Genomic DNA, 18,060 nt, shown 5'->3' on the forward strand with positions numbered 1-18,060 from the left:
ACGTGCTCAGGCCCTGCTTTGGCTTTGGGAGCCACTGTGGTGGCAGAATATAAGGCAGTTGTGGCAGGGACCCCAGGACACCACCACCCCCAACTCCATGATGCTCCCTCTGACCAACCAGGTTTCTTGAAGCTCTGAGGCCATGAGCACCTCTCTTCTCAACCCCACAGGGGCCTTCCTGATCCCCTACTTCCTGACACTCATCTTCGCGGGGGTCCCCCTCTTCCTGTTGGAGTGCTCCCTGGGCCAGTACACATCCATTGGGGGCCTGGGGGTGTGGAAGCTGGCCCCCATGTTCAAGGGTAAGTGTGCAGAGTGGGGCTGCAGGGTGTGGTCGTGCTCCTGTTCCCCACATCCGGGCCCCAGATGGAGGGAGCTGTTGGATCACATCTGGACAGAGAGGAGCCTTTGCTGGAGGCAGGTGACCACCAGCGATGATGGTCAGGAGAAGCCCCAAGCCAACGGCCCCAGCCCACGTCCACCCGCCCTGTCCTACGAGCTCGTTGCCCCAGCAGGGGCTGGGTATGACTTCATTCACTTTCTCGCTCGGTGCCTGACGGACACTCGGGTGGACGTGTGGAGGGTCATCCTTGCCTGGCTGACCTCAGCCCCTCTCCCCTTACCTGCCTCCAGCCTGGGCTGGGCCCCAGCGGCAAGTCCCGGCTCCCTCAGCCGCCACGTGGGTGTGACCTCAGCCGAGTCCCTGCCTCACTCCGAGGTCTAGTGAGATTGAAGATGTCGAGGAAAGTGATGGCAGTGGCAGGAGCTGGGATGGTTCCCTTTAGCCCTTCACTAGCTGAGTGTCGCGCTGGCTCGTCTGCTCCCAGGTGTGGGTCTTGCCGCTGCAGTGCTGTCCTTCTGGCTGAACATCTACTACATCGTCATCATCTCCTGGGCCATCTACTACCTGTACAACTCCTTCACCACGGTCAGTGGCCCCTTGGCCTGCCCCCGACCCTGAAGAAACCAGACCCAGACCGGCCCCCCCATCCACTTACCACCATTCTGCCAACAGGGCCATTCCTCTGGGTTGGGGGCATGGTTTGTCTTCAGCTGCCCTTGTCTCTCCAAAAGTCATAGCATCGTTAGCCCATCTTATAGGGCCCCGGACACCCTGGGTTCAAATCCTGACCCCTAGCGTATACCTGCTGTGTAGCTTCAGGAAAGAGACTGAACCTCTCTGAGCCACAGTGCACTTGTTTACAAAATGGGGCTTAAAGTAAAACCTACCTCACGTGGTTGTACGAGGCTTAAGGAACACATGTGTGTAAAGTGTTTAGAACTGTACCCAGCAAAGAAGCACAGTAAGTGTTTGCTGTTAACTTCGATGTGCAGGGCTCAGATGGGCGAGGTCACTTACCCAGGGTCACGTTGCTGGGAGGTAGCCCCAGGGTGGACATGGAAGACCTTATGGGATAGCTTGGACAGCTGATTTTCAAGTGTAAAGCTCTGATGCTTCAGAGCTGTGTGATCTTGAGCAGGTTGCTGCCCCTCTCTGATCTCTAAAATGGGGTGCACAGCATGACCAGCACCCTGCAGCTTCTGGGAAGGGGAGGTGGCATGCTGGTGTGAGGAGGCTCGGGGACCGTGGGGGTGCACGGGATGTCCTGGGGCCGCTGCTGTTAGCTCCTGGGGCTCATGGGGCTTGTCTGTGCGGCTCTGTCTTTGCAGACGCTGCCGTGGAAACAGTGTGGCAACTCCTGGAACACAGACCGCTGCTTCTCCAACTACAGTGCCGTCAACACCACCAACATGACCAGCGCCGTGGTGGAGTTCTGGGAGTGAGTGCGGGGCTGTCCACGAGGTTGGGGGGGTGCCAGCGCCGTGGTGGAGTTCTGGGAGTGAGTGCGGGCTGTCCACGAGGCTGGGGGGGTGCCAGCGCCGTGGTGGAGTTCTGGGAGTGAGTGCGGGGCTGTCCACGAGGTTGGGGGGGTGCCAGCGCCGTGGTGGAGTTCTGGGAGTGAGTGCGGGGCTGTCCACGAGGTCGGGGGGGTGTGTCACTCGGGAAGAACAACACTGAGAACAACCGTGAGCTATTCGCTGCAAGCAGGAAATTGACGTGATCAGACATCAGAAGGCTCCCTGGGGCTGGAGTGGGGACAGAGCACGAGAGGGGATGGGGTCTTGCTGGAAGGCCACTGCAGACACCCAGGTGAGCCATCCTAGTGGCTGAATGAAGGCGCTGGCAGGACCCTGGAGCACACAGCACTGTGTGCCCATTAGTTTAACTGGCATGCAGTCTCTGCCCAGCTCGTGGAGCCCAGTGATCAGAGTTGTCAGCAGCATCACGGAGAAAGCTATCACCCGTGTCCACGCCCTGGGTACCCCCAGGCCACTCCAGCTCCCGCCAGCCCCACGTGACTTAGTCTTCCCTCCTGTGTTCCACCAGGCGCAACATGCATCAGATGACAGACGGGCTGGATAAGCCAGGTCAGATCCGCTGGCCCCTGGCTATCACCCTGGCCATCGCCTGGATCCTGGTGTATTTCTGTATCTGGAAGGGTGTTGGCTGGACTGGAAAGGTAAGGGGTCTGCACAGTGGGGCCCTGTGGGGGATGGGTTTTCAGAGGGGATCTCTGCATAGGGTGACGAGTCAGCTCCGGGGAACCTCATCCAGCTCTGAGTTAAGCCAGGTGCCTTCATGGCTCTGTGCCACCTTGGTTTCCTCTCCTGTAGAATGGGAATAATAACATTACCTACCTTCTGGGAAGTTGTCAGGATTCAAGGAGACAGTGCGTGTCATGCTCTTAGCACAGTGCCAGGGTCTCGAGGTTCCCCTGGGCTGGGCAGAGCCATCGCAAAACAGAGGGTAGGTGTGGCTCCTGGACCATCGGGTGGTGGGACCTCCTGAGGGACTGTTTTGTACGATTAGAAATCACAGTGTTAGGAGACAATCGAACAGCATTCAGTAAACAACACGAGAAATAAAGCGGTGTGTACTGTGTGTTTTTTAACTTTAAACATGTTAATTGAAAAGGCAGGTATAGAATTTAGCCTCATTTGTAGGAAAATGGAATCATATATGCAAAGCCTCAAAGGAAGACATTAAAATATTAACATCGATGCACTTAGGTATTTGTTGGGCACTTATTGAGTGTCTACTATATACCATGGACATTCTAGGCACTGGGAAAGCAGAGATGTGAACACAAGCCCTGTGCCTCATGTAACTTGTATTCTATGGCCTGTTGAAAGGAACTTTAATTGGGTGTGTGTGTTCATGTGTAATTTTAAAATTTCCTCGTCAAACATGTATTACTTGAATACTTTAAATGAAAATTTAAAAACTGGAGGGGTAGGGAAAGGGAAGACATGGGTGCCGACCTGTTTGATTCGGATACCAAGGAAGGGCTTCAGAAAAGTGGCCATTCAGATCGGAACCAAGCCCAGAGCCACAGCAGGTATGGATGTAGGTAAAGTGGGGAGGGGGAGAGTCTGAGTGTGCTGGAGGGGTGTGACCCTTCGCCCCCTTTCCTCCCAGGTGGTCTACTTCTCTGCCACCTATCCCTACATCATGCTGATCATCCTGTTCTTCCGTGGAGTGACGCTGCCCGGAGCCAAGGAGGGCATCCTCTTTTACATCACGCCCAACTTCCGCAAGCTGTCGGACTCTGAGGTGAGCGATTCTCCTGGCCTCACCTCCTGGCCTTCCTGGAGGGCCTGCACTGAGTTAAGAGCACACACCTGAGTCCCGAGTCCCCATACCAGCTTTAGGGTAAGTTATCGCACATCTCCAGGAAAAGACCCTGATGCTGGGAAAGACTGAAGGCGACAGGAGAAGGGGGCGGCAGCGGGTGAGATGGTTAGATAGCATCACCGACCCAATGGACATGAATTTGAGCCAACTCTGGGAGATAGTGGAGGACAGAGGAGCCTGGCGTGCTGTAGTCCACTTTGGGGTCGCAAAGAGTCGGACGTGACTTAGCGACTGAACAATAACATCGCATGTCTCCGACTGTCTTTTGTAAACTCGGGTGCTGCCTGGTAGAGGCGATTAGCGTAAAAGGTCTTGGGGTGCTATGGCTGTGATTCTGTTTTTTAAATCATTCTGCCTGCAGGTGTGGCTGGATGCGGCCACCCAGATCTTCTTCTCCTACGGACTGGGCCTGGGATCCCTGATCGCTCTCGGGAGCTACAACTCTTTCCACAACAACGTCTACAGGTGAACCCCATGGCCACGCCCTCCATGCCACGCCCATCCGTGGCCACACCCTCCGGTCCCCAGCCACGCCCCCATTCACAGCCACACCCCCTCCGTGGCCACGCCCCTCCCCTGACCCTCCACCCATTTCTGAACCAGCACCTTCTGGCCACTCCTCCTAGTTCTGCCCCTGGCCTGGTGGTTGGGAATGGGCACACCAGTAGCTCTGTTCCCAGCTACCCTCGTCCACCGGGTCACTCCATAACCACTGGCCCCCCCCTCCACCAGCCCCACCCTTCCTGACCCCACCCCGCCCTCTCTGCAGGGACTCCATCATCGTTTGCTGCATCAACTCTTGCACCAGCATGTTCGCTGGATTCGTGATCTTCTCCATCGTGGGCTTCATGGCCCACGTCACCAAGAGGTCCATTGCTGACGTGGCGGCCTCAGGTCAGCCCCTGCACCGGCGAGGGTTGCAGGGAGGGAATAACTGCACAGGCTTTGCCGTCTTCCTTGCCATCACCACCACAGCCGCCCCCCTGGGCTCACTGGCATCGAGTGTCCCTACCCCGCAGCCCTCCATGCTGCGGTGCAAGGACAGGAACCCCCTGGGCATACAGCAGAGGCTCAGAGAGGCGCTGTGACTTGTCCATTCCCCTTGTGGAGAGCTGGGCAGGTCATGTGGAAAGAGCTTTATTCACTGAGGTCCTCATCTCCCCTGCCCATGGGAGGAGCTTCCTAACTGCCCCCTTTCCAGAGCCAGACCCCAGGGAGATTACAGTGTCCTTGTTCCAAGGTTTTCCCTGATCTCCTGAATAGTGGCCCCACCCCACCCCACCGCCAGACCCTCAGACACAAACTCCTCTAAACATTTTGAGCCTTATACCCTATGCTCCCATCACAGCAAAGGGTTCTAGTGTCCAGTACCCAGGCCAGACCCCAGCAGCATCCTGGTACTTTCCTCATCTTCCCTCACAAACCAGCCAAAACCAGGAGCTGCCCACTCTGCCTTCTGAGTGTCTCTGCAGCTGGCCCCCTCTCTGCACCTGGAACTCCCCACACCGCTGGCCAGGCCCTGCCGTCGCTCATCTCATCTCACTGGTCCCCTTGCCTCCAAACCCAACCCAGTAACCCCCTGCCTCCCTCCCAGCCCCATCCCATGCTGTTTCTTTGTCTGGAAAGGGAGGCTGACAACACTCTCTGAAAAGATGATTCTAAACAAGAGATGAGCTGAAGCTTAGGCGGCAGGTGTGCTGGGGCAGCTGCAGGCACTCAAGGCCTCGTGTTTTCTCCTCTTCTGCCTCTCCCTGCACAGGCCCCGGCCTGGCATTCCTGGCATACCCGGAGGCCGTCACCCAGCTGCCCATCTCTCCCCTCTGGGCCATCCTCTTCTTCTCCATGCTGCTCATGCTGGGCATTGACAGCCAGGTGAGGATGCCGTCCCTGGCACCTTGAGGAGCCTCTCCCAGGTCCAGGGACAAGCCAGGAGAGCAGCCCACTGTCTTAGATCCCCAGGAACATGGCCACAAGTTTCAGACCCCCTAGAATATTCCAGCATGTGAGATGTTAGGGACAGGTCAGCCACCTTGCCCAGTGTCCAGATGGGGAAACTGATGCCCAGAGGGAAGGCCCTCTTCGGAGGTCACGGAGGGAGGTGGCGGGAGAGTCAGGCCTGGATCCCAGGCTCTCCTGGCCCTGCTGGGCCCGAGGGTCAGGCTTTGGTTGGGGTTGGGGGCTGGGGGCTGGCGCTGCCCCAGTGGCTGACCTCCGACCCCCGCAGTTCTGTACAGTGGAGGGCTTCATCACCGCACTGGTGGACGAGTACCCCAGGCTGCTCCGCAACCGCCGGGAGCTGTTCATCGCCGCCGTCTGCCTCGTCTCCTACCTGATCGGCCTGTCCAACATCACCCAGGTGGGCGCGTGGCACACCTCTGCCGCCGCTGCTGCCTGGGGCCCCCGGCAGGCCTGCTGTGCCACCTCTCGTGTGTCCGCTGAGCACCATCTCTGTGCCAGGCCCCAAGCCATGACTCAGACAGGGTTCCTGCCTTCAAGGGGCTCCCAGGCTGGTGGGAGATGCAGACGCTGAGGGGGAAATGAGAGCACAGCCTCCCCAACCTGACGTGGGGCCCCAGCGACTGCTTCCTGGAGGAGGAAAAGCAGGGCTGAGCCTGAAAGACTCCCGGAGTTGACCCGGGGAGTCAGGTGGAGCTGGGCCTTGGAGGTTGATGCTGTCCTTCCTTTCACTTCCACCTTTCTGTTTGTATCCGGAGAGTGAGCAGGCCTCGCTGCATTCAGAGGCTTCCAAGGGACTTCCCTGATGGTCCGCTGACTAGGACTCCGAGCTCCCAGTGCAGGGGGCCCAGGGTTCCATCCCTGGTCAGGGAACTAGATCCTGAGTGCTACAACTGAGGGCCCCACGTGCCTCAGTTTAACTAAGACCTAGCACAGCCAAACACATAAATAAAACTTGTTTTTTTTTAAAGAAAGAGCTTCCTGGTCTAGTTGGAAGACAGACACACAATTGAGGAATTACACAATAAACACAAATGAGCCTAAAGCTGTGAACCCAGCCCTGTGGGTCTGATTTATGATCCACAAAGCCATCCCTGGATCCAGATGCCGTTCGGCCCCAGGTTTATTGTTCTTCTGTTACTCCATTCTTCATCGTTGCTCACCAGCTGCTGTGGGTCTGGCGTGACCCTGCAGATTCTGCAGTTAACGTGGCAGAACAAGAAAGGAGAGTGGACAGAGAATGAGCAGCGGGGAGGGAGGGACGCCGCCTGGGACAGAGTAGTCAGGGAGTGACAGCTGAGCGGAAGCTCACTGGTGAGGGAGAGCCAGCCAGGGGAGAGGTCTCGCCAGGGGAGGACGGCACAGCAGGTGCAGAGGCCTCGGGGTGGGAATGGACTTGGCAAATGTAGGGGACAGAAGGAAGGCCAGTGTGGAGGTGACGGAGTCGAGGGGTAGGTAGTGGGTGCAGAGCCAGATTGCGCAGGATGTTCCAAATACGTTTCGGATTTTATTTTATCTATCTTTTTATGTGTTACATTACGGTCTTATTTAAGTTATGGAAGAGCTTATGGGGGGGACATGACTCGTTTGACATTGTGAACATGTGGCTCGGGTGACTAGCTCCTCTTTCTGCCCTCCAGCCTTCCCAGAAATGGGGTGTTTCCATCCGCCCCTAAGACATTTTATTCCTGGTCCCCAGAGTCCACACCTACATCCTTGCAGGGCCCCAAGGCCCCCTGCCCTTCCTCTAATCTACTGCCAGGCCTTCTTGCTGCAGGGTAGCCTAACCCCAACCTGCACAGCCTGTATTGACTCTGAATTGAATGCACTGGACCCCAGGGTAAGTGGACTCTTTCTCCCCTCTTCTCCTCTTGCAGGGGGGCATTTATGTCTTCAAACTCTTCGATTACTACTCCGCCAGCGGCATGAGCCTACTGTTCCTAGTGTTCTTTGAATGTGTCTCCATTTCCTGGTTTTATGGTAAGCACCAACCCCTCCTCCTTCATTCGTTCGTTCATCCGTTCCGTCATCCTTTCTCCACTCATCATTCAGCAAATACAGTTTGAACACCAGGCCTTTTCCATACATTAATTTATTTGGTCCTCACAGCAATTCAGTGAAGTTAGCATAGGACGTCCCATGATTAGAAGATAACCCTAGCCGAAACTCCAATACTTTGGCCACATGATGTGAAGAGCTGACTCATTGGAAAAGACCCTGATGCTGGGAAAAATTGAAGGCAGGAGGAGAAGGGGATGACAGAGGATGAAATGGTTGGATGGCATCACCGACTCAATGGACATGAGTTTGGGTAAACTCTGGGAGAGTCGGACACGACTGAGCGACCGAACTGAACTCTGAGTTAAACTCCCTTAAAATGGGAGCCAACATTTCTTCATAAATTTTGGGATCAAAGATTTATTTGAAATTTTATCTAGAAGAATACCAAAAATACAAAAAAAGTTCTAAGTTAAATATTTTTTAAAAACTAAGCTATAATTAAAAGTGTGCACTGTTTTAGAACAGTAGTCATGCATGGTTATGAGAGCTGGACCATAAAGAAGGCTGAGCACCTTTCAAGTTGCTTTTCAAGCTGCGGTACCGGAAAAGACTCTTGAGAGTGCCTTCACTGCAAAGAGATCAAACCAGTCAATCCTAAAGGAAATCAACCCTGAGTATTCATTGGAAGGATTGACGCTGAAGTTGAAGCCCCAATACCTTGGCCACCTGATGCAAAGAGCCAACTACTCATTGGAAGACCTTGATGTTGGGAAAGATCGAGGGCAGGAGGAGAAGAGGGTGGCAGAGTATTAGATGGTTAGATAGCATCACCAACTCAATGGATGTGAATTTGAACAAACTCCGGGAGATAGTGAAGGACAGAGGAGCCTGGCGTGCTACAGTCTATGGGGATGCAAAGAGTCAGACGTGACTTAGTGACTGAACAACAGCAATAATCATAGAACAAAGAATGCAGGACATGGTGACTTTTGTTTGTTGATTCTGTGGCCTGAGTTTCTAGACTCAACTGCCTGACAGTGAAAAAGCTGTCCTTTCGGACACTTTGGTTGTCACAGCAAGCTGGTGGTTTTGGAAGAAGTGTTCTCCAGGGTCCCTCGGGGTCCCTGTGGTCCTGCCCCCTCGCCCTCCTCATCATTTTCCCTTCTTGCTCTCCACCTGGTCTGACCCTCCCAGGTCCTCATTCTCAACGACTTTGCTTTTAGTCTGAGCAGCACCCAGTGTCCCTCTTGTGAACTTCAGGACCTCTGCAGGCTCTTTCTGCACAACTGGCGGTTCCTCCATGCAGTCTTAGCAGCAGCCGCTCATGCACTAGATCAGCAGCGAAAAGCTCCTTTGCCCAGCAAAGCTTCAGAGGCGTTGCTGGGAGAGATGTTGAGTGGGAGGGACCTGACGCTGGTGGGGCTGCTTCCTGTAGGTATATCGTTGTGGTGGTAGATGGTCTCACCTTCAGGTGACTGCCCCACTTGCTGGGGGGCAGGGGCGGGGGAGGCTTTGGTTATTGAGCACTTAGCTAACGAGGACTCCCTACTCTGGAGCATTCGCCCTGTGTTACGAAAGAGGAAACTGAGGCTCAGAGAGGTTAGGTGACTTGGCCGTGGTCGCAGTGTGAGGAAGCAGCAGGTTGGGGCCTTGAGCCCACTGCTCTCTCATCCCTCCTGCTCTCGTCCCAACTGTCACAGGCGTCAACCGGTTCTACGACAACATCCAAGAGATGGTCGGCTCCAGGCCCTGCATCTGGTGGAAGCTCTGCTGGTCCTTCTTCACCCCCATCATTGTGGCGGTAAGGGCAGGGCCAGGCCGGACGCTGGGGTGACTCGGGGCCAGAGAGAAACTTCCGGAGCCAAAGGCAGGTGGAAGAGCCCCAGACCTCTGTTCCCTAGGAATACTGCTCTCTCCCATCTGTGCTGAGCACTTCCTCTGTTCCCTGGAGTCTTCACGAACCTCAGGACAGTAGCTGTCTTTGCCTCACTTCACTGCTGCGGGGCCCGGGGCTCACCAGCCAGCCTCACCCAGTGGGCAGGTGCTGTCCTCAAACCATGTTGGCCTGATTCTGAAGCCAAACCATCCACGTGGGGAGGCCCCGCATTTTCAGCGCCCTTCATTCCCTCCTGCAAGGGGAAGCTAAGTCAGGAACTGGCCTGGGAGGGACCACCCAGGTCCTTGGAGTGGGGCTGGGCCGCTGCGTGTGTTGTGTCCTGCACAAGGGCACCCAGCCAACGGCAGGCTGGGGGCGACCTCCCACCCTTGTTCTGTTTGACAGACTGGTTACCTGGAACAAAGGGATGCCTTTTGCAATTGGTCCTCCCAGAGGAACCACCTTTTGCTCTTGGTTCTTCCAGAGAGGGCACCTTTTTCTTATTGGCTCTCCCAGAAGGGAGGTGCTTTTCTATTGGCTGTCACAGAGAAGGCACCTTTTATTATTGGCCCTCTCAGAGATGGTGGCTTCTTCTGTTCTACACAAAGTTACCTTATGTCCTAGCAGTGGCCCTGGGTGCAGGATTCCCAAGATGCTGGGCCCTTGTGAGGGCCCTTGTGAGCTCCAGGGCAGGGGTGGAGCACAGTGGCCCTACCATCTACAGGGCCTAAGGAAGGGCCTTGGCAGTCCAGTCTGGGTGACCGCCTGCCCCTCCCTGTCTCCCCCTCCCCAGGGTGTGTTCATCTTCAGTGCTGTGCAGATGACGCCTCTCACCATGGGGAGCTACGTCTTCCCCAAGTGGGGCCAGGGCGTGGGCTGGCTCATGGCCCTGTCTTCCATGGTCCTCATCCCTGGATACATGGCCTACATGTTCCTCACCTTAAAGGGCTCCCTGAAGCAGGTAAGCCCGTTCCTTGCCCTTCCTGTCGCTGGGCGCCTTCTCCACTGTGCTGAGCACCACCCCTGCCCTTGTGAGCACAGTCTAGCTGGGGAGAGGACAGGTCGATGGCCAATGACAGTAGAGTGTCAGAGGTCATGACTGGGGTGAACCAGGGAGACCGGTTAGCCCCGCCCGCATTGAGGAGCATTAGAGAGGCTTTCTGAAAGAGGGGACAACAAAGAAAAGGCCTAAGGACAAACCACACTTACAAGTAGAAGCAGGAAGGAAAGATACAAACGAACTTCTTTACAAAACAAACAGATCTACAGACATACAAAACAAACTTACGGTTACCAAAGGGAAAGGAAATAGGGGAGGAATAAATTAGGAAGCTGGGGTTAACATACATACAGTAATATACATAAAGCAGGCAAGCAAAGACCTGCTGTATAGCACAGGGAATACTACTCAGTAGTTTGTAATAACCTATAAGAGAAACAAATCTGAAAAGAATAGATATATAAAATAAACGTTAGAAGCAGAGAATGTCCCTGGAAGAGGATAGGAAGCATGTGCAAAGGCCCAGGGGTATAAACTGATCAGTGAAGCTGGCAGGTAGAGTGGGGAGGCATGCAGGGAGGTGATGAGAGATGAGGCTGGGAATGTAAGAAGGTTGGACCAGATGATGAAGGGCTTGGAAAACCAGGATAAGAACTTTGGACTGTATCCTGAGGGTTGTGCGGAGCCATTGAGGAGCAGGTGAAGGGTGGAATCAGATGTGTTAAGAGCTTAACTCTGCTGCTGCTGCTAAGTCGCTTCAGTCGTGTCCAACTCTGTGCGACCCCAGAGACGGCAGCCCACCAGGCTCCCAGTCCCTGGGATTCTCCAGGCAAGAACACTGGAGTGGGTTGTCATTTCCTTCTCCAATGCGTGAAAGTGAAAGTGAAGTCGCTCAGTCATGTCCGACTCTTAGCGATCCCATGGGCTGAGGAGCCTGGTAGGCTGCAGTCCATGGGATTTTCCATGCAAGGGTACTGGAGTGGGTTGCCGTTGCCTTCTCCGAGCTTAACTTTAGACCTCATGAAAGGCATGCTACCCGCAGCGGGGACCCCCTAGCACATGCTGGGTCCACAGCAGCTCTTTGTTAAATTATATTGAAACTTTGAGCGAACAAGGCTGTGCTGGAGGTCCAGGGGCTGAGGCGTTGATGGATAAGTGTGGGCTGGGGGATTCACTGAGGACGGACGCAGGGCCACAGCTGGGGAGGACCTGGATCCATGCTTCTTAGCCTCAGTTCCCACCAGGAGGTACCTGCCAGACCCACTCAGAGCCGACAGGAGGGGCTGCAGGTCTGCAGCACAGGGAAGACTCGGCAGGAAGCCTCTTTCCACCCCTTGCAGTCAGGTATTAGCAGAGCAGGGCCCTTACGGCCTTCTCTTCCAACTCCACGTCCAAGGCTTTTATTTCCCACGATTCTCTACTGTCTCAAAAGGTAGTCAGGTATCGGAGTGGCAGAGAGTACAGCCCATACAAAGGCCCCTCGGTGGGAAACGGAAAGGCTCGTCTGAGGACAGATGCTGATGGGGTCGGATGGGGGCAGGGCATGCAGAGAAGGTGGATGCGGGTTACCCCGTCAGCAGACATGCACTGAGCACTTGCTATGTGCCAGACACCACTGTCAGTGCCCGGGACTCAGCCCTGAGCCCAAGTCCCATCCTCACTGGTGCCCTTGGTGGCTCAGCAGTAAAGAATCCACCTTCAATGCAGGAGACATGGGTCCAGTCCCTGGGTCGGGAAAATCCTCTGGAGGAGGACATGGCTGCCCACTCCGGACTTCTTGCCTGGAGAATCCCATGGACAGAGGAGTCTGGCTTTGCAAGTCCATGTGGTTGCAGAGTCAGACACAACTTAGGAACTACACCACCACCACCATGGGCGATGCATTCTAAGAAAAGACCCACAAATAGAGTCACGCTTGATGGGGATGAGCAGTATGGAGAAAGGGGGTTTAGAGGGTGCTGGGCAAGGGCTCCCTGGGGAAATAACAGTGAGCTGAGACCTCAGGAGACAGAGGTCAAGCTGTGTCACCGGCTGAAAGGAAGGATGTACCAGTCAGCGGGGACAGCAGGGGCCCTTGCCTGGTGCCTGTGAGGAGGCTTGCCTGGCTAGAGTGGAGGAAGCCAGGGGGTGAAGGAGAACAGTGAGGTCTGCAGTGAAGGGGCCGGGGCGGGGATGGGGGGGTCGGGTCCTGTGGGGCCTTGCAGGACTTTGGTGAAATGGGAGCCACTGTTGGGTCCGGAGGGACGTGATCTGACTTCTCTTTTCACTAATCCCTCCGACTGAGGTGTCTAGAATAGAATGAAAAGGGTGCGGGGGTAAAAACGGAAGTAGAGGGGAAATAGAGGGGGTCGGGCAGCGGCGGGGGAGTTGCTACAATGACCCACGTGAAAAGAGGTGGGCGTGGTCCCGGGAGCCTCAGCAGAGGCGCAGGAGGGGGCTGGGAGCCCCAGCCTTGCAGGCCAGCAGATGGGAGGGACCTGGAAAGTGGGTGGGCCAACGAGAAGCCAGCCTCCCGCCATCCTAGCGCGAATCCCTCTGCCGCCCACAGCGGATCCAGGTTATGATCCAGCCGAGTGAAGACATTGTGCGCCCAGAGAACGGTCCGGAGCAGTCCCAGGCCAGCGGCTCAGCCAGCAAGGAGGCCTACATCTAGGGTCGCCCACCCACGCTCTCACCCCCCGCCCCGGCTGCACGTGACCACCACTTGAAGTCTGAAGATACCGTCTATCTCAACCTACCTCGAGTGGCGAGTCCAGACACCATCACCAGGCAAAGAGAGGGAGGTGGGGACAGTCACACCCTCGGGGGTGAGGGGCTCCCGCCGTGGGAGGAGTAGATGCTCGCGGGCTGGTGACCTTTATAACCCGGCCTCCCCGCTCCCCCGTCAGCATCGGCCACACGGCCGCTGTAATAGATCTTTTTTACTACCCCGCAGGCCAGGGAGACGCGGCGAGGCCGTGCGCTCCTGGCTTTTAGTTTTAATTCCCGACTGTTCTCTTACTGCCGAAACCCATGACTGTTATCTCCGGCTTGGCAGGAGTTGGGTTCTGCCGGGAATGCTGCTCTGTGCGCGTGAGAAGGGTATTTTCTGTATAATGGGCATTTCCAGGGCGAGCTCACCTTTAATAAGAGCAGGGAGCCAGCACTTGGCGTGTTGTTTTTCTCCTTCCCGAGGCAGCTTGATACCCCCCGCCCACCCCCGCAGGTCTGTCAGTATTCCCAGAGCTGCCTTCTCAAGCAGTCAATCCAGTAACCTGTTCCCCTTCCACCCAACTGAACGGGCATCTCTGCACTAAATTTCTTACTTTACCACTCACCCCCAACCCACCCCCTTCCACACTCTTCGCCAGGCCATTCTGAGGGCGCCTGGCCCAACAAACCCCTTGCTCCTCGGAAAACTGCTTCAAAGCACAATTGATTTTTTTAACCACCATTGGTGGTGGAGGGGCTCTGATCCTGCCGGGGAAGTTCCCTAACCAGGAGCCCTTTTCTTAGGCCAGCCTGCTTTGCAGAGCACAGAACCGTCCATGGGAAATGAAGGTGAGGCCCTGTGCTTGACTGCAAAGTGGATCCAGTGGTCTGAACTGTCTCCTTCTTGAACCGTCTTACCCCTTTACAGCCACCCCAGTCACGCCTGCGGCCCTCTCCCCTCTGAAATTCCCCAGTGGGCATCTCCTCGCTGCCACTAAAATCCACCAGCCCAGTAACCAAGGGGCTGGTGTTCATCCAGACCCCCTCCCCAAGTGCTTCCGAGATTAAAACCGCTTCATCGGGAGGTAGTGTGTGTTCTTTTCCAGAACTGGGCTCCACAGTGGTGATGGTGGAGGTGGTGGTAGCAGACCCAGTGAAGACAGTTTCTTGCAAGCTCCAGCAACTCAACAGTTTCTCATCTGCTGGGAACATGGGTTCCCATGTAGCAAGTCGTACGTCGTGCCCTGTTCTCCTTAGCTAGTTAAACTCACGAGCTGTGTTTTACAACTAATCCTTAATAACTATGGTAATTAACTGTGACTGTGGGTTTTTTAAAATCTGTCATCCTCATCCAGAAGTGACCAGCATACCAGTTCTTGCAATAAGCTATTACCCTCAGAATATTAAGCACATTCTTGTAGAAAAAAAGTTCGTGTATGCATAGAAATGCTCACATACGTATATTCATCCTCACGTGTGGTACCTAGGGTCTCATTTGATATTGTGTAGGAAATCCACAAGCTTTTCCTGAAGTCATCTGTAAAATAGTCTCATCACTAAGGTGTCCCAGATGCCACCTGGTGAATCCAGGATCAAAATGCATATGTATTGTTGAATTATAGGGTTTAGAACAAAAGGAACCCTTCTCTGTGTCTCATGGTCCCACCCCCTCAGCCTTGGCGTGAATTCCTTTAAAATAAGGGCAGGAAGACTTCTAACTTTCTCTTTGTTCTTCATTCTGAAACTAAGAACAAGTCTTTCAAAGACAAATGCAGCGTATTTAATAATGTTTGTAAGCAAATCTAAGTGAGATGTTTGGCAAGAAATCCCTTAACTGATTTCCATCCAAACCTACGTATATAGCACAATATTACATGTCGTACAATTACTGTGAGAGCTGTGAATACGTGTAACTTTTTTTAGTGTTTACCCCAGGGAGGGAAAGATACTGTATTATCATATATGCTTTTTTTTTTGCAATAAGGGTTTATTCTCAGAACACCAAGTAAATCTATCTCTATATTAAAAAATATATGTAATATATACATATTCAAACTATATACAGAGCCTGTTTTAAAAAAAAATTACAGTATTTAGTAAAATGATCTGTTCTATGGACCAAATGTAAAATATTTATAAATGAAGATGCATTTTAAATGTCTATAAACGGTGTTATAACTAGAGCACGGGCGTTATGTACGTTTCTAAGAATATAGAGGAAAAAATAATAAAGGTTCTATGATATACAACGTTAGACCTTCAATTCTTGGGGATGGGGACACAATAACCTCTTTCATCAGAACAATGATAGACACACACAAAAAACATTAAAATATTTTTCCCCAACAGAGAGAGATTTGGGCTCAAAATCGAGGGGCATGGAGCTGGACTTCCCCCAGACTCTTGGAATGCTTCTAAGCCACATAAGGGAGGTGCTTTCACTGTTATAAAACTATAAGGTGGTCAACTAAATCAAGGTCTGAAGCTAGGATAAAAGGAGCACACTTGGTTAGCAGCACTCATTCTCTTGTGACTCATTCCTCAAAATATTCCATTTTAAAATTGTATTGAAAATTTGAATTCTACAGAGAAGTGTTAGGATGATCCAACGATCACCCAGATTCACCAGCTTTTGTCCTGCTGCCGCTTTTAAGTCTGTCTGTCCGTCAGGGTTCGTCTGGGAAGCAGAAGCGCTCCGAGTGGTAAGGGGATAAGGGATTTATTATAGGAACAAGCCTTTTACAGTTGTGGGAGAACTAAGGGAGTAAGGATCTAGGAGAGTTGGGAGCTCAGAGGATAGTCGCTAGCGAGATGGGATAGTCACTAATGAGAAGAGGCAGCAGCAGCAGCAGGAGCAGGCCTAGTACATTAATGCTCAGCCTTTCTCGTGGAGAAAGTTGGCTGCCAGCCACACTGAGAAACACTGTGTAGAAGAACCCAAGAACGCAAATTCAGGGGCGTTTTATAAGCCAACTGGCCTGTTCTCTTCAAAAATGTCAAGGTCATAGAAGGCAAAATGGAGGAATTTTTCAGATTAAGGAAACATGACTACTGAACGCAATGCCTCCTCCCGAATTAGACACTGGGCCAGAGGAAAAAAAAATTTTATCCTTTTGTTATAAAGGGCATTAGTGGGACACTAGGTGAAATTTTCATAATTAAAAATTTTAATACGGTTAGATAATAATATTGTGTCAATCTTAATTTCCTGGTTTTGATTTGCTTTGTGGATACATACAAGAATATCCTTGCTTTTAGGAAACATGCTGAAATACTCAGGAGTGAAGGAATACTTTGTCTACGATTTATTCTCCAATGATTGAGGAAAAAGAATAACTTACACGTATGTGGTATGTGCATATGTGTGTTGTGTGTGTGTCGAGTGGGAAAGAGGTGAGGAAACAGGCACACGTGGAGAAAGACCCCCTGAGAAGTCTGGGGGAAGGTTGTACAGAAATTATACTAGTTTTGCAACTTCTAAGTGAAGTTATTTAAACAATCGAGGAAGACCTGGGTGTCACCTTCATTTGATGAGAGCTGTATGCAGCTGTGGGGATGGGAGTTCCTGCAGTGGGGAGGGGTGGAGAGATGCACACAGACTTTGGTTTGTACCAGGACCACTCCTCACTCTCACGCTCCTACCCCCGTCACTGTCCCTTTTCTTCTGGAAAGCCCCTCCTTCAAGTCTCAGCCCGGAAGTCACTTCCTTGGTTGCTAACAGGCTCGCACGTCCAGGCTGCATGTGTGTGTGACAGCCCTTGCTGTCAGAGCTGCCGAGCGAAGTCGGCCCCTTTCTGCTCACTCGGGCTCTCCCACTGTAGCTGGAAGGGAGTGGCTATGTCTCATGGGTCTTTAGGCAGCCAGGACTGGCACAAAACTTATCACAGGCCGGTGCTCGAAAGAGTTGCGCGTTTAATTTCAGCATTTCATGATACACCCTAGCTATTAATAACCAAATCCTGCTTAACCCCTGGGGCTTCCCAGGCGGTGGTAGAGGTAAAGAGCCTGCCTACTGATGCAGGAGACATAAGAGATGTGAGTTTGATCCCCTGGAGGAGGGCATGGCAGCCCACTCCACTGTTCTTGCCTGGAGAATCCCATGGACAGAGGAGCCTGGTGGGCTACAGTGCATGGGGTCACGCAGGGTCGGACACGATTGAAGCAATTGAGCATGCACACATGCCTAACCTCTCTCAGTACCCACAAACCTGTAAGGTGGTGGTACCAACCTGACCATTTCGCTTGGGTTCCCTAAAAAGTTTCTCCTGCCTGGTGCTGTTCAAGTTAATAAAACAAGGGTGAGTTTGGTTCAGAATTAGGAGAACGCTGATTGCTTCCAGCAAAGAATGGAGAGATGTGAAGGTGCTCTAGAGCACACGCTTGCTTGTGCAGACAGGCCATGGGCGCAGTTGCCTTATAGTGATCTTGGCTCGCTTCTGCACACGGCTGGCAAAGCCAGCTGAGGCATTGGCCCCATGGCATTTTGAAGCAGGAATTTGGTTCTAAAGTTGTGTGGTTCTAAGAATGCAGAGCCCCGGGTGTGAAGCCACACGGTACAGAGCCTCCGGGCGCGGCATCCTCTGAGCCAGTGAAGCTAGACTGCACACACAGGAAAACTAAAGGTTAGACTTGATTTTATTACCCAGATTCTACTTGCATTTCCTGGCGGTTGTTAACGGGCTTTGCTGGTGACGCATCCCTACTCCATATCCTGCCCCTCACTGTCGAGGGGCATTGAGGGGCGCTAGACCGCCTTCTGTGACTGCTCCTTGTGGGTGTGGGGTGTCGTCAGAGCCCCTGGAGGGGCGGAATGCTCCCCGGCCGCCTTTATGTATATCT

General features: G+C 53.3%; 1 protein-coding gene across 1 annotated transcript in view; it reads left to right on the plus strand.

The window, feature by feature from the left end:
- SLC6A1 (solute carrier family 6 member 1) overlaps nucleotides 1–15,470 on the plus strand; it is a 40,047-nt gene extending 24,577 nt beyond the window's left edge. Inside the window, exons 4-16 of the mRNA XM_086368927.1 lie at nucleotides 171–302; nucleotides 828–928; nucleotides 1,672–1,781; nucleotides 2,390–2,522; nucleotides 3,482–3,616; nucleotides 4,059–4,162; nucleotides 4,467–4,591; nucleotides 5,457–5,569; nucleotides 5,922–6,053; nucleotides 7,531–7,633; nucleotides 9,355–9,455; nucleotides 10,324–10,491; nucleotides 13,079–15,470. Coding sequence (XP_086225053.1) covers nucleotides 171–302; nucleotides 828–928; nucleotides 1,672–1,781; nucleotides 2,390–2,522; nucleotides 3,482–3,616; nucleotides 4,059–4,162; nucleotides 4,467–4,591; nucleotides 5,457–5,569; nucleotides 5,922–6,053; nucleotides 7,531–7,633; nucleotides 9,355–9,455; nucleotides 10,324–10,491; nucleotides 13,079–13,183 — 1,562 coding nt within the window. The 3' untranslated portion in view covers nucleotides 13,184–15,470. The remainder of the gene's footprint in view (nucleotides 1–170; nucleotides 303–827; nucleotides 929–1,671; nucleotides 1,782–2,389; nucleotides 2,523–3,481; nucleotides 3,617–4,058; nucleotides 4,163–4,466; nucleotides 4,592–5,456; nucleotides 5,570–5,921; nucleotides 6,054–7,530; nucleotides 7,634–9,354; nucleotides 9,456–10,323; nucleotides 10,492–13,078) is intronic.
- Nucleotides 15,471–18,060: the final 2,590 nt, after the last annotated feature.

Source organism: Bos grunniens, chromosome 22 (genome assembly GCF_055505025.1).
Source record: "Bos grunniens cultivar Pamir isolate PY7600 chromosome 22, Bosgru_T2T1.0, whole genome shotgun sequence".
Lineage (NCBI taxonomy): Eukaryota > Metazoa > Chordata > Mammalia > Artiodactyla > Bovidae > Bos > Bos grunniens.